Raw genomic sequence first — 20477 nt, 5'->3', positions numbered from 1 at the left:
ACATTAATTTTTGGAAGCCAAATGTAGTTATCGCATCACCTTAACTGAACCACGATGGAGTGAAATTCATGTCAACCCTCTCGGCAATTTTAGTTTTTGAATTATGTACCATTGCCATAATTCAATTATTTTTTACAAAATATTATTAATAAATGGAGTATGGTGGTTATGAAGATGGTTGAATAAAGTACATTTAGGGACAAATCAAATTATTTTTGTTCAGGTAATACTTTGTTAGACTATTAAATAGGTCAGTGGTCTGTGATAATATGCCTTTAATCTACAAACCTGTAACACATTTGAATAAAGTTACAACTGAGTGAAACATGAGTCTGAGACTTTGAATGGCGAAATACCCTCTAAAAATAAACTAAAACTCGACTCCATAACTGTTATTTCTCAGACGCACGTGCGTTTTTTTAAATATGAGAAATACATTTTGTGATATTAAAAACACCAGGATGACCAAAAACACTTCGAATGTACGGAAATTGAGAATCTAAACAATAAAATCTAAGTAAAGTATGATTTAAGTTATCACAAACGGTTATAATAATACAAAAATATGCGTTAGTGTTTAAAAACTAGGGCATTTCCCTTTAACGTTTGTGCTTAAAAACACTATATGCAATATATCAACCAAACTATGTCATGACCCATATATATATCAGTACTTATAATCCCTACCTCAAAGCATTAACTGAAGAAAATGGTACCTTTCATGGCTAATTTTTGGTATAACCAGATGTTTTTACCACAAACCTAGTTTCGTACAAAAATTGAGTACTTTTATTTTTACAGGTACCCCATACATGTTCCAAGCACATGGCTACTTGACGCAGTGGTACTAGATGAAATAAAATTGCATACATTTTTAGCCCAGATGAAACTTTTTTTTTTTTTTTACAGGCAACACACTCACATTTATAACCAATCACAGGACTTGTGGTGTTAACTTCTCTATCAAAACGTCGGTGCACCTCCAACTTTGACCCAGACGGAACTTATTTGGTTTAGTGCTACCTATAGTGCATGCTCTCAACCAAACAAATCTCATTAAAGTACACCTATCAAAAATTCTGACTCTTGATTTTTGGGGACTTGTTTACAAACGACAAAATGTTTTATATTAACTTCTCGAGTCGATAAAGCCCAATATTGCCCAAAATGTGGTCGGTAATTATCTTATTACATAACACAAGTATGTTTTTAACATCACAACTTGAAAACAATGCTTTAGTAAAACATGCAAGTACATACCCCCATTATTTGATTTACCATTAGTTGGGATATGCCAGATATGGGGGTGGGGACGCGGTTTCCACAGATGGCGGTTCATCTATGCAGGGACACGAAAGGCCCAGGCCCTGTACTTTTGATCCAATAATAATGTTTCACTTGTACAAGCCGAGTAGTCTTTGTAAATTTGTATTACCGGTATATGTATTAGTCATAGTAAAGTAATAATCTCTAAATATTAATCATAAACAAAATGTAACAGCACAGCATCTGAAATATTTATTTCAGCAATCGTAACTTCCAGTCCAGCTGGACAATACAAAATATTAGTATAAATCATATTTACATTAAAATTGAAATAAAACTTCCCACAATATATATATAAAAAATCAATATATATACTCATAAATGTTATGTGGACGGATTGTAATAAATAAAAGAAAGGTACAATTATATATTTTAAAAAATCAATATATATATACACAGATCTAGTGACCTCAACATGCAGGGTTATCACTGGAAAGAATTGCGTTTCAGCAAATTTTTAGGTATCTAGAGTATTTCCTTTGAAACTAAAGTTTATTAGCCAAATATTGTTGTAGCCACTTTGTATAAAAAATATAATAATTGGCTAATTTGACATCTAAAAATTATCCAGCAAAAAGTAAGAAACCGATTTTAAATGTTGAAAACATAAATTAACTTTAATCAACTGTGAATTGATCACTGATTGATTGGTGCCAACTGATTATTAATCATAAAATATCATCTGATTCACATTAGGAAATTTTCACACAAGGCCATGTCTTATTTATTTTTTTAAATTAAAAAATGCTGACAAATAAAAATAAGATAAGACACATCATTAGCTTTAAAGACCCAACAGTGAAATATATATATACAAGGTGAAGAATAAATAAATGCAAAAAATATAAACAAAGAAAGAAATGTTTTATTTAATGACACACTCAACACATTTTAATTACTGTTATATTTGCGTCAGAAAAATATAAACAAGTGCAAAAGATTTTAATATATATGTCAAATCTTAACATTTGTTACCGTAAACTGTTTTTGGTTAATCAGTTATATAACTGGTTGACTATCAATCAGTTAAGCATTGTAAAAAGGTATGTTTGACATTATTTCAGTCGAAAGAATTTATGCCAAGAATGTTTTAAGGGTACAGCATTCAGTTATCAAAGTTAGGGATTTATCCAGGATATTTCAACAGGGTCCCATGTCTGATAAAATTGGGGAAAATGAGTGCATGTAAATCATACTTGGAACATGTTTTCAGTCCACTGTTAATTAATTTATTATAACAGACATAATTAAATTTATCCTGCAACCACTGTTTCTATTGACAGATTATGATGGCTGATTAAAGCAAAGTCATAAACGTATACTAGCAGATTATGACTTTTGACGTCACTCATATGACGTCACACGCATAGATACACTACAAAATTGCTCATTTCACCTCTAGGTCATCGTACAATGTGGCTGAAATAACAGAAATAATAGCTTTTCCCCTTAATTTTTATGGTCTGCAGGATAAAAAGAATAACTAGTTACTGATGTCGGATATCTGCTTTATCCTGTTAGGTCGAATGAGAAATTCCGCTCGGCAGAGCCTTGCAGAATTTCCAATTCTTACTTTCACACGATAAAGCAGATATCCGATGTCATTAACTAGTTATTCTCTCTATATATATAATGGGAATTTGTAGCATAGAAATTGGGAATTTTCAGTGCCACTTTCTTTTGGGAAGGAGCCTATGTTCAGACCCACAGAATGTCTGGATAAATCCCAGAGAGTATACATGTATGTGTACAGGTAGGGAGTTTTTCAATGCTAAAGCTCAATCACGGGGTGTTCACTCACATACACATGAGTAAAGTTTGTTTTATTTAACGACGCCACTAGAGCACATTGATTTTTTATCTTATCATCGGCTATTGGATGTCAAACATATGGTCATTCTGACACTGTTTTTTTTAGACAAAACCCACTGTCGCCACATAGGCTACTCTTTTACGACAGGCAGCACGGGATCTTTTATTTGCGCTTCACACAGGCAGGATAGCACAGATCATGGTCTTTGTTGAACCAGTTATGGATCACTGGTCGGTGCAAGTGGTTTACACCTACACATTGAGCCTTGCGGAGCACTCACTCAGGGTTTGGAGTCTGTATCTGGATTAAAAATCCCACGCCTCGACTGGGATCCAAACCCAGTACCTACCAGCCTGTAGACCGATGGCCTAATCACGCCGCCACCGAGGCCGGTCCATATACATGAGTGACGACCAAATACGGTCTTTCACTGTTGCACATAACTGCAGGCTCTTCGAAAAGCATTCAGTAATGTTTAAAGCTATATTTTAACCAATCTAAAGAGTGGGCCCATTGGGCTATTTCTCACTCCAGCCAGTGCACCACGACTGGTATACCAAAGGCCGTGGTATGTGTTATCCTGTCTATGGGATAGTGCATATAAAAGATCCCTTGCTGCTAATTGAAAAGAGTAGCCCATGAAGTGGCGACAGCGGGTTTCCTCTCTCAATATCTGTGTGGTCCTTAACCATATGTCCGACGCCATATAACTGTAAATAAAATGTGTGGAGTGTGTCGTTAAATAAAACATTTCCTTCTTCCCTTCCTCAATCTATAGAAAACATGTCTGCATTTTTGAGGGTATAAATTCATATCTTTCAAATCAATTGTGAGGTATAGGGATTATTATCACGGCATTGCAGAAACTCAGTCTGAATATCAGATCATATTATTATGGATGGTTTTTATGCAATTAAATTGGTATTCAGATTTGATTTTTTAGCTCTTTCGTGGATGTTTTTAAAATCTGATTTCAGCATTTTTTGTACAAAATAATTTTCATAAAATAAATTGGATTTGATCTGAAATGCTAAAAATGAACCTTTATTTAGATATAGTAAAAAAGGTTTCAGCTTGTAAAAGATTATTTCAGCTTTTCAATTTACATGGGTACCACATCCTTGGATACTGCAAGTTGAAAGTCATTACAAATTCTCAACCAATTATATAAATTCATTTTTCAAACTTCCTATACAAATGCCAAACATATTTACCAGGACGGATACTTTTCATAAAGCATTGGAGTAAAAATGTATGACAGAATACTCAAAGAAAGATGATTCTCTCTGACTGTTGTACAAAAACCATCACTGAAACACGTTTTAATTTGAAAACGGTGCTTAGATTGTTTCAGATGTGCCAAACACAGGAACAGCACTTGACGGGCTCGTAGCAAATTCCACTTCGGTTCTGGAAGTCCAGAACAGAATTTTTCCAAAGTCGGTTCATCATCCAGAAAGGCAGAACAAGAGCAAAATAACCTGCAACAAAAAATTAAGTCCTTTTAGTTTTCAGTAGGGATGGTCATTACGAGAATTAATGTATCACAATTATGGGTTTCCTGTATCCAGGGCTTCTAGAATTTTAATAAAAATCACTAGCCATGGGAGCCATCAGTGATTTAAAAAATTTACTAGCCATGATTAAAAAGTCCTACTTTTAAGTAAATACAATTTTACTCATAGTAATAATGTCACCTAAACAAGATGGAGCTTAAAAGCCCTTAGATTTGGGGAGAGGATATTCATATTTACTAAATAAACTTAAATACAGCATTTGACAACTTCGTTTTTTTACTAACCTTCGGGCATGACAATAGTAGTTGTTTACTAGCCCAAAATTGAATATCACTAGCCATGGGAGTGGGGCTACCATAATCTAGAAGCCCTGCTGTATCAATAATTTATATTACCCACAAGTGTTCGAGATTAACGGTATCCCGGTATCCCGAGGATACCAGAATTTAATTTTGGATACCAGACTTCAAGAACCCAGTATCCCACTGGGATACCATATAATGTTTTTTTTTTTTTAATCCTGCTATTTTATTTTTTGCTAAACAATGAAAGTTGTCATTTACTGGTGAAGTTAAGTCACAATAGTTTCGAGCTCGTACCCAGTCTAATGCTATGCCATAACAATATCTCCCCCAACTCGTCTAATGCAACACTGGAGTAACAGCGGCATAGCAATAGACTGGGAACCGCTAAGTCGCTATTGTTCTTGTTGGATGTTTCCTCCCTTCAAATTTTATTTGAGATATTGATTCCACATCTACAGAAAATTGATACAGATAGGTTTATCATTAATAATATCAGAAACACGTAACAATTACTCCTAAATATTAATTTGTTAGTATTATTCAAAAATAGATTATGTTTGATTGCAAATTTCACAAATTCCGTGATTGCAGTGTTGCAATAGACTGGGAATGAGAAAAGTGTCGTCCAAGTTTGTTAGGGTGTTATTTATGAAGTTCATTTAAGTGGGATACCAAATTTTCAGGTGGGATACCAGATTTTGAAATGTTAGTATCCAACTGGGATAGTGCCCCAAATTTTTAATCTCGAACACTGCCCATATGATTAAAAATATCTGAGTACATGTACATATCAAAGTGTTACATCCCACTAGAATGTTGAGTGGGACTTAACAACTCAATGACATATGATTGGCGCACTATGACCTTATTTGGGCTTCATTCCACAAAATAACTGTAGCGATGGTTGTATTGACTTCAGGTGAGTTTTACAGCTGGTACATGTAAACTTTACAGTCGTTCCACAAAGCAACCTTACGGTAGTCGTAGGTGCCCCTTTAACGATTACGGTATTACATGTATATTAGTTGCATTTTTAAACAAAAAGTTTGTATCCTTTTTAACCATCATCAAATCACCATCAAACTGCCATTTGACATATACGTTGGTGGCTTACAACTGGTGTGTAAATTTTCACTGTGATCGTAGAAAAAAGTTAGTCGCGACGCAAACTGATAATACCACGCATACATAAGTTAGCTATACAAATTATCTACTCGACTTTAGATGGCTTTAAAGACACAACTATTTACAAAACAGTATTTATGGATTTACAAGGCAGTATGTGATGAAAATAAATATTATTTAAACCAAAAGTAAGGTAGCCGATTGGTAACTACTAGTAACATGTTGAAGCCTGGTAGATAGTATCACAATGCTTTTATTTAACTTTTAATGAGTACTGCAATTTAAATGCATATCTTAGCTGTGCCATTAAAATATTAATTCGCTTAATTTACTTTAATACAATTATTGGGTACGGAATTTGCTAATGATAGTTAATAGTCATTCACTGTTTTAGTGGAACCGGACACAAACAGTTGTAATTACTATTTACAACTACCCCTTCATGAGTTCATTCGAATGTGGTCCTAATAACAATTACGACATTAGTAATGTGCTGTAATATGGCACTAAAAACTAAAAGCATGTGGTTTATATATTAGCTGGCTACCAAATATAAGTGGCTAGCGACTAAAATATTATACTTTACTGGCCAGGGAAGAGTAAATTTGAACTTGCTAGTTAGAAAGACTTACTTAGGTCAAACTTGATGTATTAAATACAGTTAAAAATAACTTACATATTGAAATTCCAGACAATATGGCCAAAGCAAATGACAGGTAATAGAGGGCTTCTGTTGTGGTACTCTGCAGCATAAAACAAAAAGAAGAAAGTTATTTAATGTGAATATCTGAAAGAAAAGAATATTTATTTATGCCCAGCATATATTCCCCATCCCAGCTTCTAAGAATATACTCTGGTGCTATGAGATTACACAAAATGTGAATATATCCCATACCATGGTTATCAAATTAAAACGTGGTCCATTTAGCTTAGTTTACATATTATACAGGGCTACCTCTGGAATTCGCCAATTGCGAATTTTAAATGCATATAGTGAATTTTATTTTAATTTATCGAAACAATTTTTTGTAATATGTTTTTACATGATGAATCAATTAAGATCATTAATATTACATTTTTATTATATTATGTCAACACATACATTACCATTGGTGACTATTCAACTGACTATTTTATAATCACACCACAGGATGCCTGAATGTTCAATTTAATTGTTTACTATGATCATTTCAATTACCGGTCCATCTTCTAGAAAATTACTTACATTCATTACCAAGACTAAGATACAGTCACTGTATTAAAACATACTACATAATACAGGGACAAATTGAGGACATTTGGAAGCCCTCCATTCTATAGTTGAAAAATGACAAAAACAAACATTTTAAATAAAGACACTGACATGAGTTTGCTGCTGTTGTAAGATGTTCCCAATTTGTAGAACCAGGGTTTGATCACCTATGTTTGTAGACACTGATAATGGGCACAGATGTTCCAATTTGTAGAACCAGGGTTTTATCACCTGTTTCTAGACTCCGATAATGGGCACACAGATGTTTTTATCCCAGACTTTGTGTTCCCAATTTGTAGAACCAGGGTTTGATCACCTATGTTTGTAGACACTGATAATGGGCACAGATGTTCCAATTTGTAGAACCAGGGTTTTATCACCTGTTTCTAGACTCCGATAATGGGCACAGAGGTTCCTAATTTGTAGAACCAGGGTTTTATCACCTGTTTCTAGACTCCGATAATGGGCACAGATGTTCCCAATTTGTAGAACCAGGGTTTTATCACCTATGTTTCTAGACTTCGATAATGGGCACAGATGTTCCCAATTTGTAGAACCAGGGTTTTATCACCTGTTTCTAGACTCCGATAATGGGCACAGATGTTCCCAATTTGTAGAACCAGGGTTTGATCACCTATGTTTGTAGACACTGATAATGGGCACAGATGTTCCAATTTGTAGAACCAGGGTTTTATCACCTGTTTCTAGACTCCGATAATGGGCACAGATGTTCCCAATTTGTAGAACCAGGGTTTTATCACCTATGTTTCTAGACTCTGATAATGGGCACCATTCCCCACCATTCTACAAAGGCTATGTCGTATTTTATTCCCAATTTTGGAGTAAAAAAAGTCCCAATCTGAATGCAAATCTCATTCACTTGACAAACCTTCCCTCCCCAATAACGTTTTGTAATGCAAAATAGATATATTTATTTGAATAAACTCAAGTACATGTATATACATATATAAAGCATTACTTTTTAAATTCTAACTTGGCTTAATAAGATGTTTTTGAAATGAAACTGAAAATTCTCAATTTCTGGTAAAATGACACTAAAATTCCCAATTTCAAAGCCATGGGTGTCAAGTCAAATTTTAGAAATAAAACCCTGAGAACCTTTTTAACGACTGTTATTATAGAATGTATTTTTTTGTTTAGAATATCAGTGTCTGTATTATACAGGGCCGTAGCTAGGATTTTTTGTTTGGGGGGGCAACTGAGTAGTTAATAGTCTAAAACTCCTTTTCTTTAAGTTTCTATAGTGCTTTCCAAATTTTTTCGGGGGGGGGGGGGGGGCACCCTTGCCCTAGCTACAGCCCTGTTATATATTCCATATGTTTCTAGACATCCTAATATTTGTAGTGGTTCAAACAAAAAAACATTCTCCAAACAATTTCATAGCCACAAAAAAATATTTATTAGGAAATAAAATTTAAGCCATTCACTTACACATTCAGCAGCTTTTGAAGTGAGTATGATGTGTACGAGACTGATAATAAGAGAGAGAGCTCCAAACACATGGAATATGATCTTCACCACTCTCGGGACTGGCATCATCACCATGAAGAGGAATGTAAACCCTGCAAAAATTAACATACAGTGAAACCTGTGTTAAAAGTTAACTTTAAAGGTAGACTAAACTCCAACAAGAGCCTTATATGTTGGAAAGATGCATACCCGGACCACCAACACATACTGAACTTTAACAAATGAAAAACGAGTAATTTTAGAATTAATAAAAAAACGTGATTATTCATGCTAACTGGAGGCAGCCCTTTGTTTCATTTTTGTGACCTCCAGTGGTATAGCTTGGGGCGAAGTGACGTCAGCTCAGGTCCAACTTCTCTATTATGCACAGTGTAAACAAATGCTCTAATTTACGACTTGTAAAACAGCATAAATGACTTGATAGTATAATAAACTATTTAACTAAATATATTTCAATTTGCATCAATATAACGAAATGGAGTTATAGTATTTTTTTCTCTTAAAAAATCCAAAGAAAAAATGCACATTATTAGGCCTATTGGTAGGATACGTTCGAGCAAAAAAGACCACTCACGATACCCAAGTGATAATTTTCTTTGGGACTACGTAATTGGTCAGTTTTGTGATTTTAGATGGGAAAGTCTACTTAATCAAGGGTTTTACAGAATTACTTACAGTAATAAAGCTGGTAAAGTCCATTACGATTTGAGGTTATCACACAATACCCTGTGATCTTAATAAAAGAGGCACTTCTTTTTAGTGTGTCTAGACACAGTGTCTAGGGACCGTCTAAATATACACCTGCCAATCAAGAACCACACGTACAGGCCACAGAAAGAAAAGACCAATTAAGCAAGAAAACACTCCCGACTATTATTTCAGTACGTGGGTTAATTTATATACAAAATATAATACAGTTATTTCAACACTTTGACAATGGTGGTTTATTTTGTATTGAAAAATAAACCACATATACATGTTGCTGTGTTACTGGAATAGATATTATTACAGAACATTGCAATGCATCAGCAAACATCAGGTATGTTTTGTTTCTTCAGTTCGAAGACTAATTCCTGATGTGACATGTTAAGTATTACGTAACCACCAGCTCGCCAGAGGGCGTATTCACTGGAATGGTACAAAATGGCTGTGCCCGTTATATATAATAGCCGTCACATTTAACCATTTTATTAATTAACTATACGATTATACTTGTTGATATTAAGCAATAATGTGCATTATGTATCGTTGAATATGCACACCAGTTCAAAAGCCTTGCTTTAGCATTCCTTTAATATATAAAGTAAAGTTAAAACCAGATGGAGAAAATGTTTTGTCAAGTTGTTTAAGGATTGTCTGTTATTTTTTTTATGTTTATCAAGGTATATATATGTTATATCAAGGTATATATATATATATATATATATATATATATATATATATATATATAAATAAAACAAAAATCATCTGTGAATGGGCAAATGTAAAAGAAATAACAGACAATACTTATAATTAAATTTGAATCATACTTGCTAATAATAACACTAAAACGTAATACTTTATTTTTGATTTAGTTTTGGTCCATAAACAGTAACGCTCAATAAAACAACTTGCCCATATTAAATGACATCATCAGATATGGCGTTTTCTGGCAACATAATTTTTTACGTTCATCGAGAAATGAACAATCTCCTATTGCTACGTCTGGACCAATGGAATAACGTTACGTTGTAATGAATGTATCAGAAATTTAATTATAGTCTAATATCAGGAAATGACATTAGTAGTATTACATAGGTTTTTATTTCCAATAAAGGCCATTTCAGCTTTATTAAAAGTTATTACAATCCTGCATTAAAATCACATTTTGGTCCAAAAGAAAAAGTATCATTGAGTTAACTCCCTTGAAGAGTGACATAATTTGTCTGATCACCCCCCGCCCTCCCTGACTACAGCTGTGCCAAGACAAACTGAAAGGGATTATTTATGAATAATGATATAATGCTCGTTTTCAAATACAGTTTTTAAACATTTAGCATAGTTGACTTATGAGGCTTACATGTATGTAAAAACAAAAGAGTAGAAATAACACTGTGTATTATATAACATTTAGTGGAATATCTTAAAATATCAGTGTAATAAAAGTGTTATCAGTCATTCAGTGACAATAATACATTTCAGAGTGAAAATTTCACAATTTCACTCTTTTATCGTCACTGTAGAAAGTGTTATCTTCACTGCAACAAAGTCGGAACTATTTTGCTGCTGGCATTTTAAAAATAAAGTTAAATTGCCGAAAGTTATATAATAAATAGAAAATTTCGTGTTTTTTGTCAAATATGATTTATATCTCATCTCATGAAGGCTGAAATTGTATCACACTCGCAACTAATGAGATATGATTGCAAACTTCACGAGATGAGATATAAATCATATTTGACAAAAAACATGAAATATCCTCTATATATTTGTTATTGGGAATAGATTTAAACCATATAGCTCATAGTTAATAATTTTATGATAAAGTTAACCTTTAATTGAAGGAAAGGAAACATATTTATTATATACATAGCAATGAAATATATAGCTCTACGGAAACCATAAAAGTCATATCCGGTGAAAAGTCTTATTTTCACTGTATTTTAGCTACAGTGATATTTACTTTTTTGTAAAAGTGCATGATTAAATTATCTCCCTTTGCCTCTGTTCTTTGTATTTAAATTTGATGATTACCAATGCATATGGTCGTATTTGAAAAATAAAAATTTTAATTGAAACAACTGTACCTATAAAAACAGGATACGAAGTGCAATTACGATAAAATATATAAAACAAATTGAATACAAACTAAATAATGATGACACAATGTAGTGTCATCGAGTGTAAGTGTAAGAATTTAATGGCGTTCGACTCGTTTTGTTTTTGTGGGAGTTTTTAGAGGATCGCTTTGTCAGGTATGTTTTCACCACAGTATTGTTAAATAAATGTTAATAAAGATAAATTTTAATCAAATTTCTTTTTCAAAGTCTATGGTAAAGTAAATTTTCTGGCAAAGTTCCATAAGAAGAAATATATCATGACGTTACGTGTTTTCGATAGGATAAGTGAAAGATATTACCAAAGAGCAAAAGATATTGTCAAAAATTAGGAAATATGTATATAATAAATAGACCATTTCATGGTGTTTTTCCAAATACGATTTTTATGTCAACGAGTGATGTGTGAAAACCATATTTTCACTCATTGCTTCGCAATTCGTGAAAATATGGTTTTCACACATCACTCGTTGACATAAAAATCGTATTCGAAAAAACCCCATGAAATAGCCTCTATTTATTTATGGTTATATGGCGTTGGACCTTTGAGGTAAATTTGTACTATACTGGATTCTTTGGAAAAAATAAACAGACTGCTTAATAAAGGTGGCCACTTGAGCATATTTGTGTGTGTAGTACAGATTCATATTAATTTAAATAACTTGTTGTGGTTATTTTCTTCAAGCATAAACTGGACACAAATGTTAAATGTTATCATCCAACCCCTGCATTTGGCCACAAAAATCTGCAATGCCATAGATTTTAAAATTCTTCATGACTCTTTTTGCTGTTAACTATATTTGACCCCCCCCCCCCCCCCCAGCATGTTTTTTTACAGTGGACATTTCCTTAATTGTAGGGGATGTCATTAAGTAGGCTCAAATTGGTACTTGACAGCTTAAGACCTCCTAAAACATGTTTTTAAAATACCAAACTCATAACTGCAGATGATTAGCATATTCAAATAATATTCAATTTAAAATGCACCAATGCGATGAATGTAAGGAAAATACCCAATGAAAACCCACCAATAAGAAAGAGAGTGAAGACAAGGGAGACAATCAGAAGCTCTAAGAGTGGATAGCGGCACCATCTGCTGGAGTGGTCCAGTAGCAGAACGAAGAACTGTGGTACAACCAGCACCGCCGTTATCAACATCACCATGAAAAATCTGAAAACACACAATATACCAAAATAGTAAAAGTAGGAAAGTAATATTTCAACAGGAAGCTACTCACATTAATTTCATGTCACATTTTAGTCTGCCCACCGTCACTCACATCAATTTAGTGACGTGTTAATTTCAGGATCTACAGTAATCTTTTCCTTTCTTGGGGTCGTGAATATATCACACTTGTCATTCTCCATCTGCTCAGAGCTCAGTCCAATTATTTCAAAAAGTGTTTGGACTTGTTACCGTGACATGGAAGGGGAGCAAGTCAACTTGCCCCAAAACCAACTCACCCTAGAGGCTGGTCAACTCACTCAGATGCACTTGATTTTGTCCAAAGTATAACATATTAGATTTGATGGAACTGCAAAATATTTCATGCCAGAACATACACTGGGAGTTCAAAGACATAGCTTTCCACAGTAGTGACACAAAAAAAAAAATATACTTATTGCTGGCTTACTTGGATGGATGTTATTAAAGAACACTGCGATGCATGCCTGTCAGGGCTGGCTCTGGGTCAGAAGAAAATTTCGCCAAATTATCTACTAAACTTCAAAAATTGCACAAACCCAGATATTTTCACAAAATATCAATTATTTCATAAAATTATTCAGTCAAATCAAAATAAAATTCGCCAATTGTTTTTGAAATTCGCAATTGGTGAATTTGACGAGTGAGTGCCAGAGCTAGCCCTGCCTGTACTATTAAAAATAGTGGTATGGCTCGTGGCTGCCAGACTCTCTTTTCAAATTCACCTGTGATAGACATTTTCACAGATACAATAAATACAACCCACAAAAAAAAGAACCTGTGGTACGACCATGCCGTACTTCTTTGGTAAATGGTACAGCCATGGCCATATGTACCATCTGTACCACCACAACCACAAATTCCAAACACTGGGGCGAGTTGTTAACTTTTTTGAGGCGAGTTGACTAAACAGTTCGAGGCGAAGTTGACCGCTGTGGTCAGTTAGTAGGGGGAGAGTTAGATTTTGGGCGAGTTGACCAGGATTCTTTGGAAGTTGTACCTGTATTCAAATACTGCATCAATGACAATACATCTTGGGCAAAAAGGAGAGTCCTAAAATAATCTACTCTACATATTATTAATACCATCTATGATGAAAGCCACTTACATTTTTGTTCTATTGTTTCTGGGAAACCAACGAATAAGATGGTATACCGAATGGCCCCAAAGGTACAACCACATTGCATCTGGTATCTGAAAAATCCAATTCACATTGATCCAAAAGCATAAAACAAATTACTGATTTTGTTTTCTATCTGAGCAATTTATTTAACAATACAAGAAAAATTACACAACTACTTTAAGCAATTGGAAGAAAGATTCAGTTATAGTAATAACAGTAAGTTGTGTGCTCTAATGTAATGTCATTTCAGGTCCATTTTTTAAAAATAATACCATTTTTAAATTGTAATATTATTTTTTTAAAACAATGATATGAATTAATAATGATCAAACAAATATTTCCAATAAAATTTTCCAGGTTTAAAAAAAAAAAAAACCTGTCATGGTCAAATTTATTAATTACAATTGTACTTGAACTTAAAGATGGCACAGACGGCATATACCGTCATTGAGGTATAGATTGCCGTAGGTCATGAGCATCACTGATGGCAAAAAAATGCTGTCGGTAAAGCTTCTCATCAATGGCAGAATATATACACCAGGGCCCATATTTTTGAAGCTATCTTAGCCTACGAAATCGTGAAATCATCGTAAGCTATGACGTCACTATGGCGTGCGCTGTAGTGACGTCACAACCTACGATGATTTTACGATTTCGTAGCGCTAAGATGGCTTCGAAAATAGGGCCCCTGGTGTACATTATCTGCCAGTGTATAACATTTGTACATTTGAAATATGTCTACAAAGGCCTACAACAAAATAACCTTTGTGTCATGTTTATTTGTTGCAAAAGTTACTGTTTAAAAAACGATGCACTCAACACATTTTATTTAAGGTTATATGGCATCAGACATATGGTTAAGGACCACACAGATAGTGAGAGAGGAAACCCGCTGTCATCACTTCATGGGCTACTCTTTCCGATTAGCAGCAAGGGATCTTTTATATGCACCATCCCACAGACAGGGTAGTACATATCACTGCCTTTGATATACCAGTCGTGGTGCACTGGCTGGAACGAGAAATAGCCCAATGGGCCCACGGACGTCATAGGCAGAGTCAAATTTGCCATCGGTGGGTCATTTCACTCATGGCAATTAAAAAATAAATTGCAGTGTGAGAACAATTGTTAAGTTCAAGCCCTGCCAACTTCCTCCACGGGTGCAGTCTCTGTGTATTTCCCTGCAACCACATGGCATCCTCGTTCTCTGCCGCTAATAAAGCTGGTCTGACCCACGGCACTAACTAATGACCGCTGGTAGTAGGGGTGCATAGTAGGTGGTTACAAGTGCCTCTTAACAATGCCAGAAGTAACTACTGAACACTCCCCGAAATGGTCAGACTAAGCCCACAGCTAAAAGCTGATGGGACATGGCATGTGTGTGGCACGGATAGTCACACGAGACAAGCATCTGTTGTGGTTGGAAAGACAAGGACTGGGATGTGGAGGTGGACAGCGAAAGAAGTTGAAAGATAGGAGTTGTTGCCAGATCGGGAAGAAATGAGATGGAATTCAAAGGAGAGAAAGGAAAGGGGGCAGTAGGATAACCCCCCCCCATAAAACCCCCCAAAACTTTCAAGCCCTGCTGTACATATATGTAGTGCGGCCTTCATCTAGTAATGACATTAGATTTCAAAACCAGTTGTATGAATAAATCAGATATCAGTTTTTGAATTACATGTCTCAAAATAACTTCAGTTTTATATTGAGCAGATAATGTTAACTAGATGTCAGTAGGTTTTTAATTTTTACAAATGTAAAAAAAATATTAAGTTCAAGTTTAAAAGATGAAAACAATGGTGCCATCGTTTCATAGAATCATGTCCAGGGCCTGTGGTGTGTATCTTAAAGTGTGTGTGTGTGTGTGTGTGGGGGGGGGGGGGGGGATAGATTAAATGGTTTGGGAGATAAAATACATGTATTTGAACTTGTTTGGGAGCGGATTTCAGGGCTCGAAACTGGCCAAAAATTATTGTACCGGTAGCAAAAAACCCCAAATATCTATGCCACTAAAATTTCATTTTCAGTGGCCCAAACCTGCTTTAGGTAGCCCAAACACGAAATATTCATATTTTAGGTTATAAGCAAAATATTTAAGTATGCATTTGAAATGTGCTTCAATAAAATAACAGTGATTTGAAGAATCACTTCTAGATAGCAAAGATACCAACATATATGATATTGAAATGAAAAAGTAAAAGAAAACACTGACTTGAGCAAATTATTTACTTATTTTGTACAATTTTACAAAATGTGTGAACTTAATTTTTTGTTTACATCATCAATGCAAAATATATTGCAGACAAGACTCATTTCCCAGGGATAGCTCACATATAATACAAACAAATAAGGTACAACCAATTGGGCTACATAATTGTTGTTCAATGTTTAATATAAGTATTTATAAGAAATAGATACAAACAAAGTGGGGGTAAGGTTCTCTTATCCTAACAGAACCTAACTTCATTTGCCTAAACAGAACTGAAAAACAAAGAAAAATTCCCAATTAAAACGAGATCAAAAAACACAAAACAGAAATTGGAACACCATGAAGCAGATGACAAAAACTAAGACGGCATTCGGGAATGTTCGGATTTGATCGTGTATTCGGCCGAGATGTTTCGAATGTTTATAAACTGGATCAAAATGTCTTTGTTTTATAAAGACTACAACTAACTGCGTTCGGTCTACAACATCAATGTTTATAATATAAATGAATGTTGGCAAATTATGGTAAGCTGATACGTTCAGTTTTGTGAACCACGAGCAAGATTTTAATGTGGAATAAATATATGTCATATAATTATTAATAGTGGCTCATATGTAAAAGAAAGAAGATCACCAAAATAATATTATTTTAGCAACTAACGCTATTATGTTTTAATATTTAAAGTGCCCAAACAGGACTTTGGTCGCATTTGGCAACCTAGCCACAGGCCGTTTTGTAGCATGCTTCCCCTCACTGCCCAAAGAAAATTATGAATTTCGGGTGTTAAAATACGGCATAAATTTCCAACATTCTGAATAGAGTAACAGGGTACGGCCCATACAGTCAGAGAAATGACCTTATAGTCCTTCCCACATGGAATGCCTTTTTTCATGCTATGGAATTTACTACAAATTATTTATTTCTGAGCAGATTATTTTCTAAATTGGCATTTAATTGCACATTTTTTCTCCATTATTTCCAAAACACTTCTACTTTTTCTTATATCAAACCAAACTGAAATTATTTATCGTCAACGACCCTAACTGCGTTATGCTTCCAATTCCGTTCACTTTTTTTTCTCGTGCACGGTTCGCGCAATCAACATCAAATTTGTTGTCATCGGCACGTCGTTCATTTATGAGGTTTTTCTTCACAGTTCAGGAACATTTTCATAAACAATAAAGTTCCGAAAAGTAAGTATCTAAATATAAAACTTTACAAACCCCTAAAACCATTCACTTTACTAAGTCGTTTTTGTTTATTCCTTAAAATTACTGATATCGGGTCCACATAACTTGTAGAAATTGACTTAAAATAGAGAAAGACGAATTAACATACGGTGCTTGTTACATGACCTCACATGCCAGATCAACACGGCCAAAGCATTTAATTTTTACGATTTTTAAGACCCCTGTTGTTAGAATATGTTTTCAATTATTATATTCGATCTGCTACATTTTTGTGCCTCTATTATAGTGAATAGTATTCATAATCCATTTATAACAATTGTAAATAATTTTGAGTGGATAAATTGTGTTAATTAAGAATCAATTAATTAAATTTTTTATATTTTACAAACTATTCACTGGTAAAAACATAATGCCTATCAGTATTGACATCAAGTGTTATTCATGTGTGTTGATAAAATGTGGACCGGACCAGAACGCTTGAAAAATTTAATTTTTCCTTTTAAAAAAATACTGAACTAAGTGTTCGTCAACTGTGCATAGTTAAGAAACATATATTTTTTCATGTAGTGGCCTTAAAAATGAAAAATGACGAACCGCACATGCATGTTACGATACTTTTTGCAAACGCATGCGCCTGAACACAGTTAGAAACATCGCGCTCTTTCCTGTTTACCGGAGGTTGCTTCACTTTTGTTTTACATCACATTGTTGATTTATTACGTTAATTGATTACAATCTATTTTTTGTTTCACATATCGTTGTGGAAAAATGTAGAATAACATTTCCGTAAATATTGCATTCGTGTTTTTGTCGTTAGGTGAACTCAGTTTGGGATGTCGATGGTACCCAAAAAAAAAAATGGACACACCCATAATGCATAATAAATTGAACAACGAATCTTAACCAATAACCCTGTATCACAAAATAGCCATAAAGGCAGTGGACTGATTGCCTTCTGGCACAACTGTGGCGCGTGTGTGAGTGTGCGTTCACAAATGGGAAATGTCAAATGAGCTACCGTATTTCCGGCTCTTTTTCAACTTTTAATGAAACTACTGATTCAGTGATTGCCACAATGCCTCACTTTTTAAAGATACAGATAGATATTGTTGTAAGTAAAAATTAACATATTTACCAGGAACAACACAAAAAGAGAAAAAGGTTTTTAAGCTGTTCAAATTGTCGAAATTAAAACCCTACCAACTCGTTTGTTTATACCAGGAAACCACACCGATTACGACATTTACTTTAGACCGTTGATATTTATTTTGCTACACGAAATACAACTAAAGGCACAGACAATGTATTGAACAGAGAAACAGTCTATAAACAAAGTTTAGATCGAAAACCAATCTATTATTAATGACAACGAGGTTGCACACCATAGAACTTTTTAAACGATTAAAAACGAAGAAGTTTGTTTTGTTTAACGACACCACTAGATCACATTGATTAACTAATCATCGGCTATTGGATGTAAACATTTGGTTATTATAATACGTAATCATCAGAGGAAACCCGCTACAGTTTTGTTAACGCAGCAAGGGATCTTTTATATGTATTTTCTCACAGACAGGAAAGCACATACCACGGCCTTTGACCAGTTTTGGTGCACTGGTTGGAACGAGAAAAAACAAATCAGCTGAATGGATCTACCGAGGTGGTTCGATCATTGGAAGTCGAACGTTTGGTAAATCTGACATAGAGATCTAGAGGAAACCCACAAGGGATATTTTATATGCATTTCCACACAGGACAGCACATCCCACGACCTTTGATAGACCAGTCGTGAGGCTCAAGTTGGGACGGGACAAACCATCAGAGAAAGGCTGCACCGAGTGGGCGAATGTTAAGAGACAACCGATTATGTCACACGTCAAGACGAAAGCCAGTCATGTTATGGAATTGGATTGGATAACATATTAACGTGCCTATATCCAATTAAGGTCCAAACACGTCTCTCCCGGGCACAGTCTCTGACGTAGCCAGGGGGAATGGAAATGGTCAGACCTATATATTTTAATTAAAAAGTTAATTAGTCAAAAATAAAAAGGAATTGACTGCTTGGCCGAATATTTATATAATTTAGAACATTTTAGAAGGACAGTCCAAAAATAACAGAGAAAAAAGAGAGGATCGGACTATTTAATAATATAGAAAAAGGTAATTTTGACAACATTTTGAACGTAGGTCTAAAAGTTTAAAGTCCGATCTATATGTCCACGTGTGTGACCTCGTTAAGGCGGTTACGGCGCACAGTTTGTAGGGACGAGATGGGTTGCATCCCGTCAAGAAAACTGCTTGAGTGACGGTCACTAGACGTGGAAGGTGTAATACTGTGCGTAAATACAATTCTTGAGAAGCCGGATCCGTCTGGACAAGAGAATATCAGACTAGGGTATAGTCCAGTCGTCATGTTTGGTATAGTGGTCCGGACGGTCCCGGCTCCGGAGGATACGAGATCGTACCAATATGAAACAAAGTAAAGTCCAAAAAAGAGTAGTAGGGGTCAACCCCACTTCCTATTTCTTCTTCGAGTGGGATGGTCAATCTTCCAGAGCTGCTAGGACAGGCTGGGATAGGTAAAGACTAAACGCGAACAACAGTGGCGGTCTGCAAAATGGCTGTCATACGAGTCACGGAAAAACGTGTCGACAAAAGTCAGCCGAAAAAATTACGTGGATGCAAGGAATCTCGCTGAAAAAGAATCCAACCTGGTGATGCAGGTTGTCGAAACGAGAAGCGTTCTAGCTTTCAATCAGTCCCAGTGGCCGCATACATCCCAGTAGAAAACTCCATTTTGCTGACAAAAACAACACCAATGGAGGATTCCCAAATTGAGCAAGCGAACGCACGTGCAGTGTGCACAGGCGAAACAAGCACGTCTTAAAGTGACGAGCTCCAGACTGGAAATGTGTTATGGAATGTTTTTGGGGGTTTTTCCACAGAAAGACACAAATTTATGGACCCTCCACCACAATACAATATAATCTGTATGCAAATGTTTGCTTTATAATTTTATGTCAATAATTTCCTAGGTATATATTCCATGATTATGGAAAGAAAGTAAAATTAGCCTACTTGATTAATGATTGATTGATGGAGT

The 20477-nt window shown here is 34.8% G+C and overlaps 1 protein-coding gene across 2 annotated transcripts; it reads right to left on the bottom strand.

The window, feature by feature from the left end:
• Positions 1-3780: 3780 nt before the first annotated feature.
• Positions 3781-18618, bottom strand: LOC121390310. Of its 2 annotated transcripts, none has more exons than XM_041522094.1 (6): positions 18507-18618; positions 13958-14043; positions 12674-12816; positions 8791-8921; positions 6763-6829; positions 3781-4620 (listed from the first exon to the last, which is right to left on the bottom strand). In XM_041522094.1, exons 2-6 carry the CDS (start codon positions 14029-14031, stop codon positions 4490-4492), a joined length of 546 nt encoding a protein of 181 aa, XP_041378028.1. In that variant the 5' UTR covers positions 14032-14043; positions 18507-18618; the 3' UTR covers positions 3781-4489. The 2 variants fall into 2 exon arrangements, with proteins under 2 accessions (XP_041378028.1, XP_041378029.1); XM_041522095.1 differs by having other exon boundaries at positions 18572-18611.
• Positions 18619-20477: the final 1859 nt, after the last annotated feature.

This window comes from Gigantopelta aegis, chromosome 15, assembly GCF_016097555.1.
Source record: "Gigantopelta aegis isolate Gae_Host chromosome 15, Gae_host_genome, whole genome shotgun sequence".
Lineage (NCBI taxonomy): Eukaryota > Metazoa > Mollusca > Gastropoda > Neomphalida > Peltospiridae > Gigantopelta > Gigantopelta aegis.
Note: the sequence above shows the minus strand (reverse complement) of the source record. Positions and strands in the feature narration are given on the sequence as shown.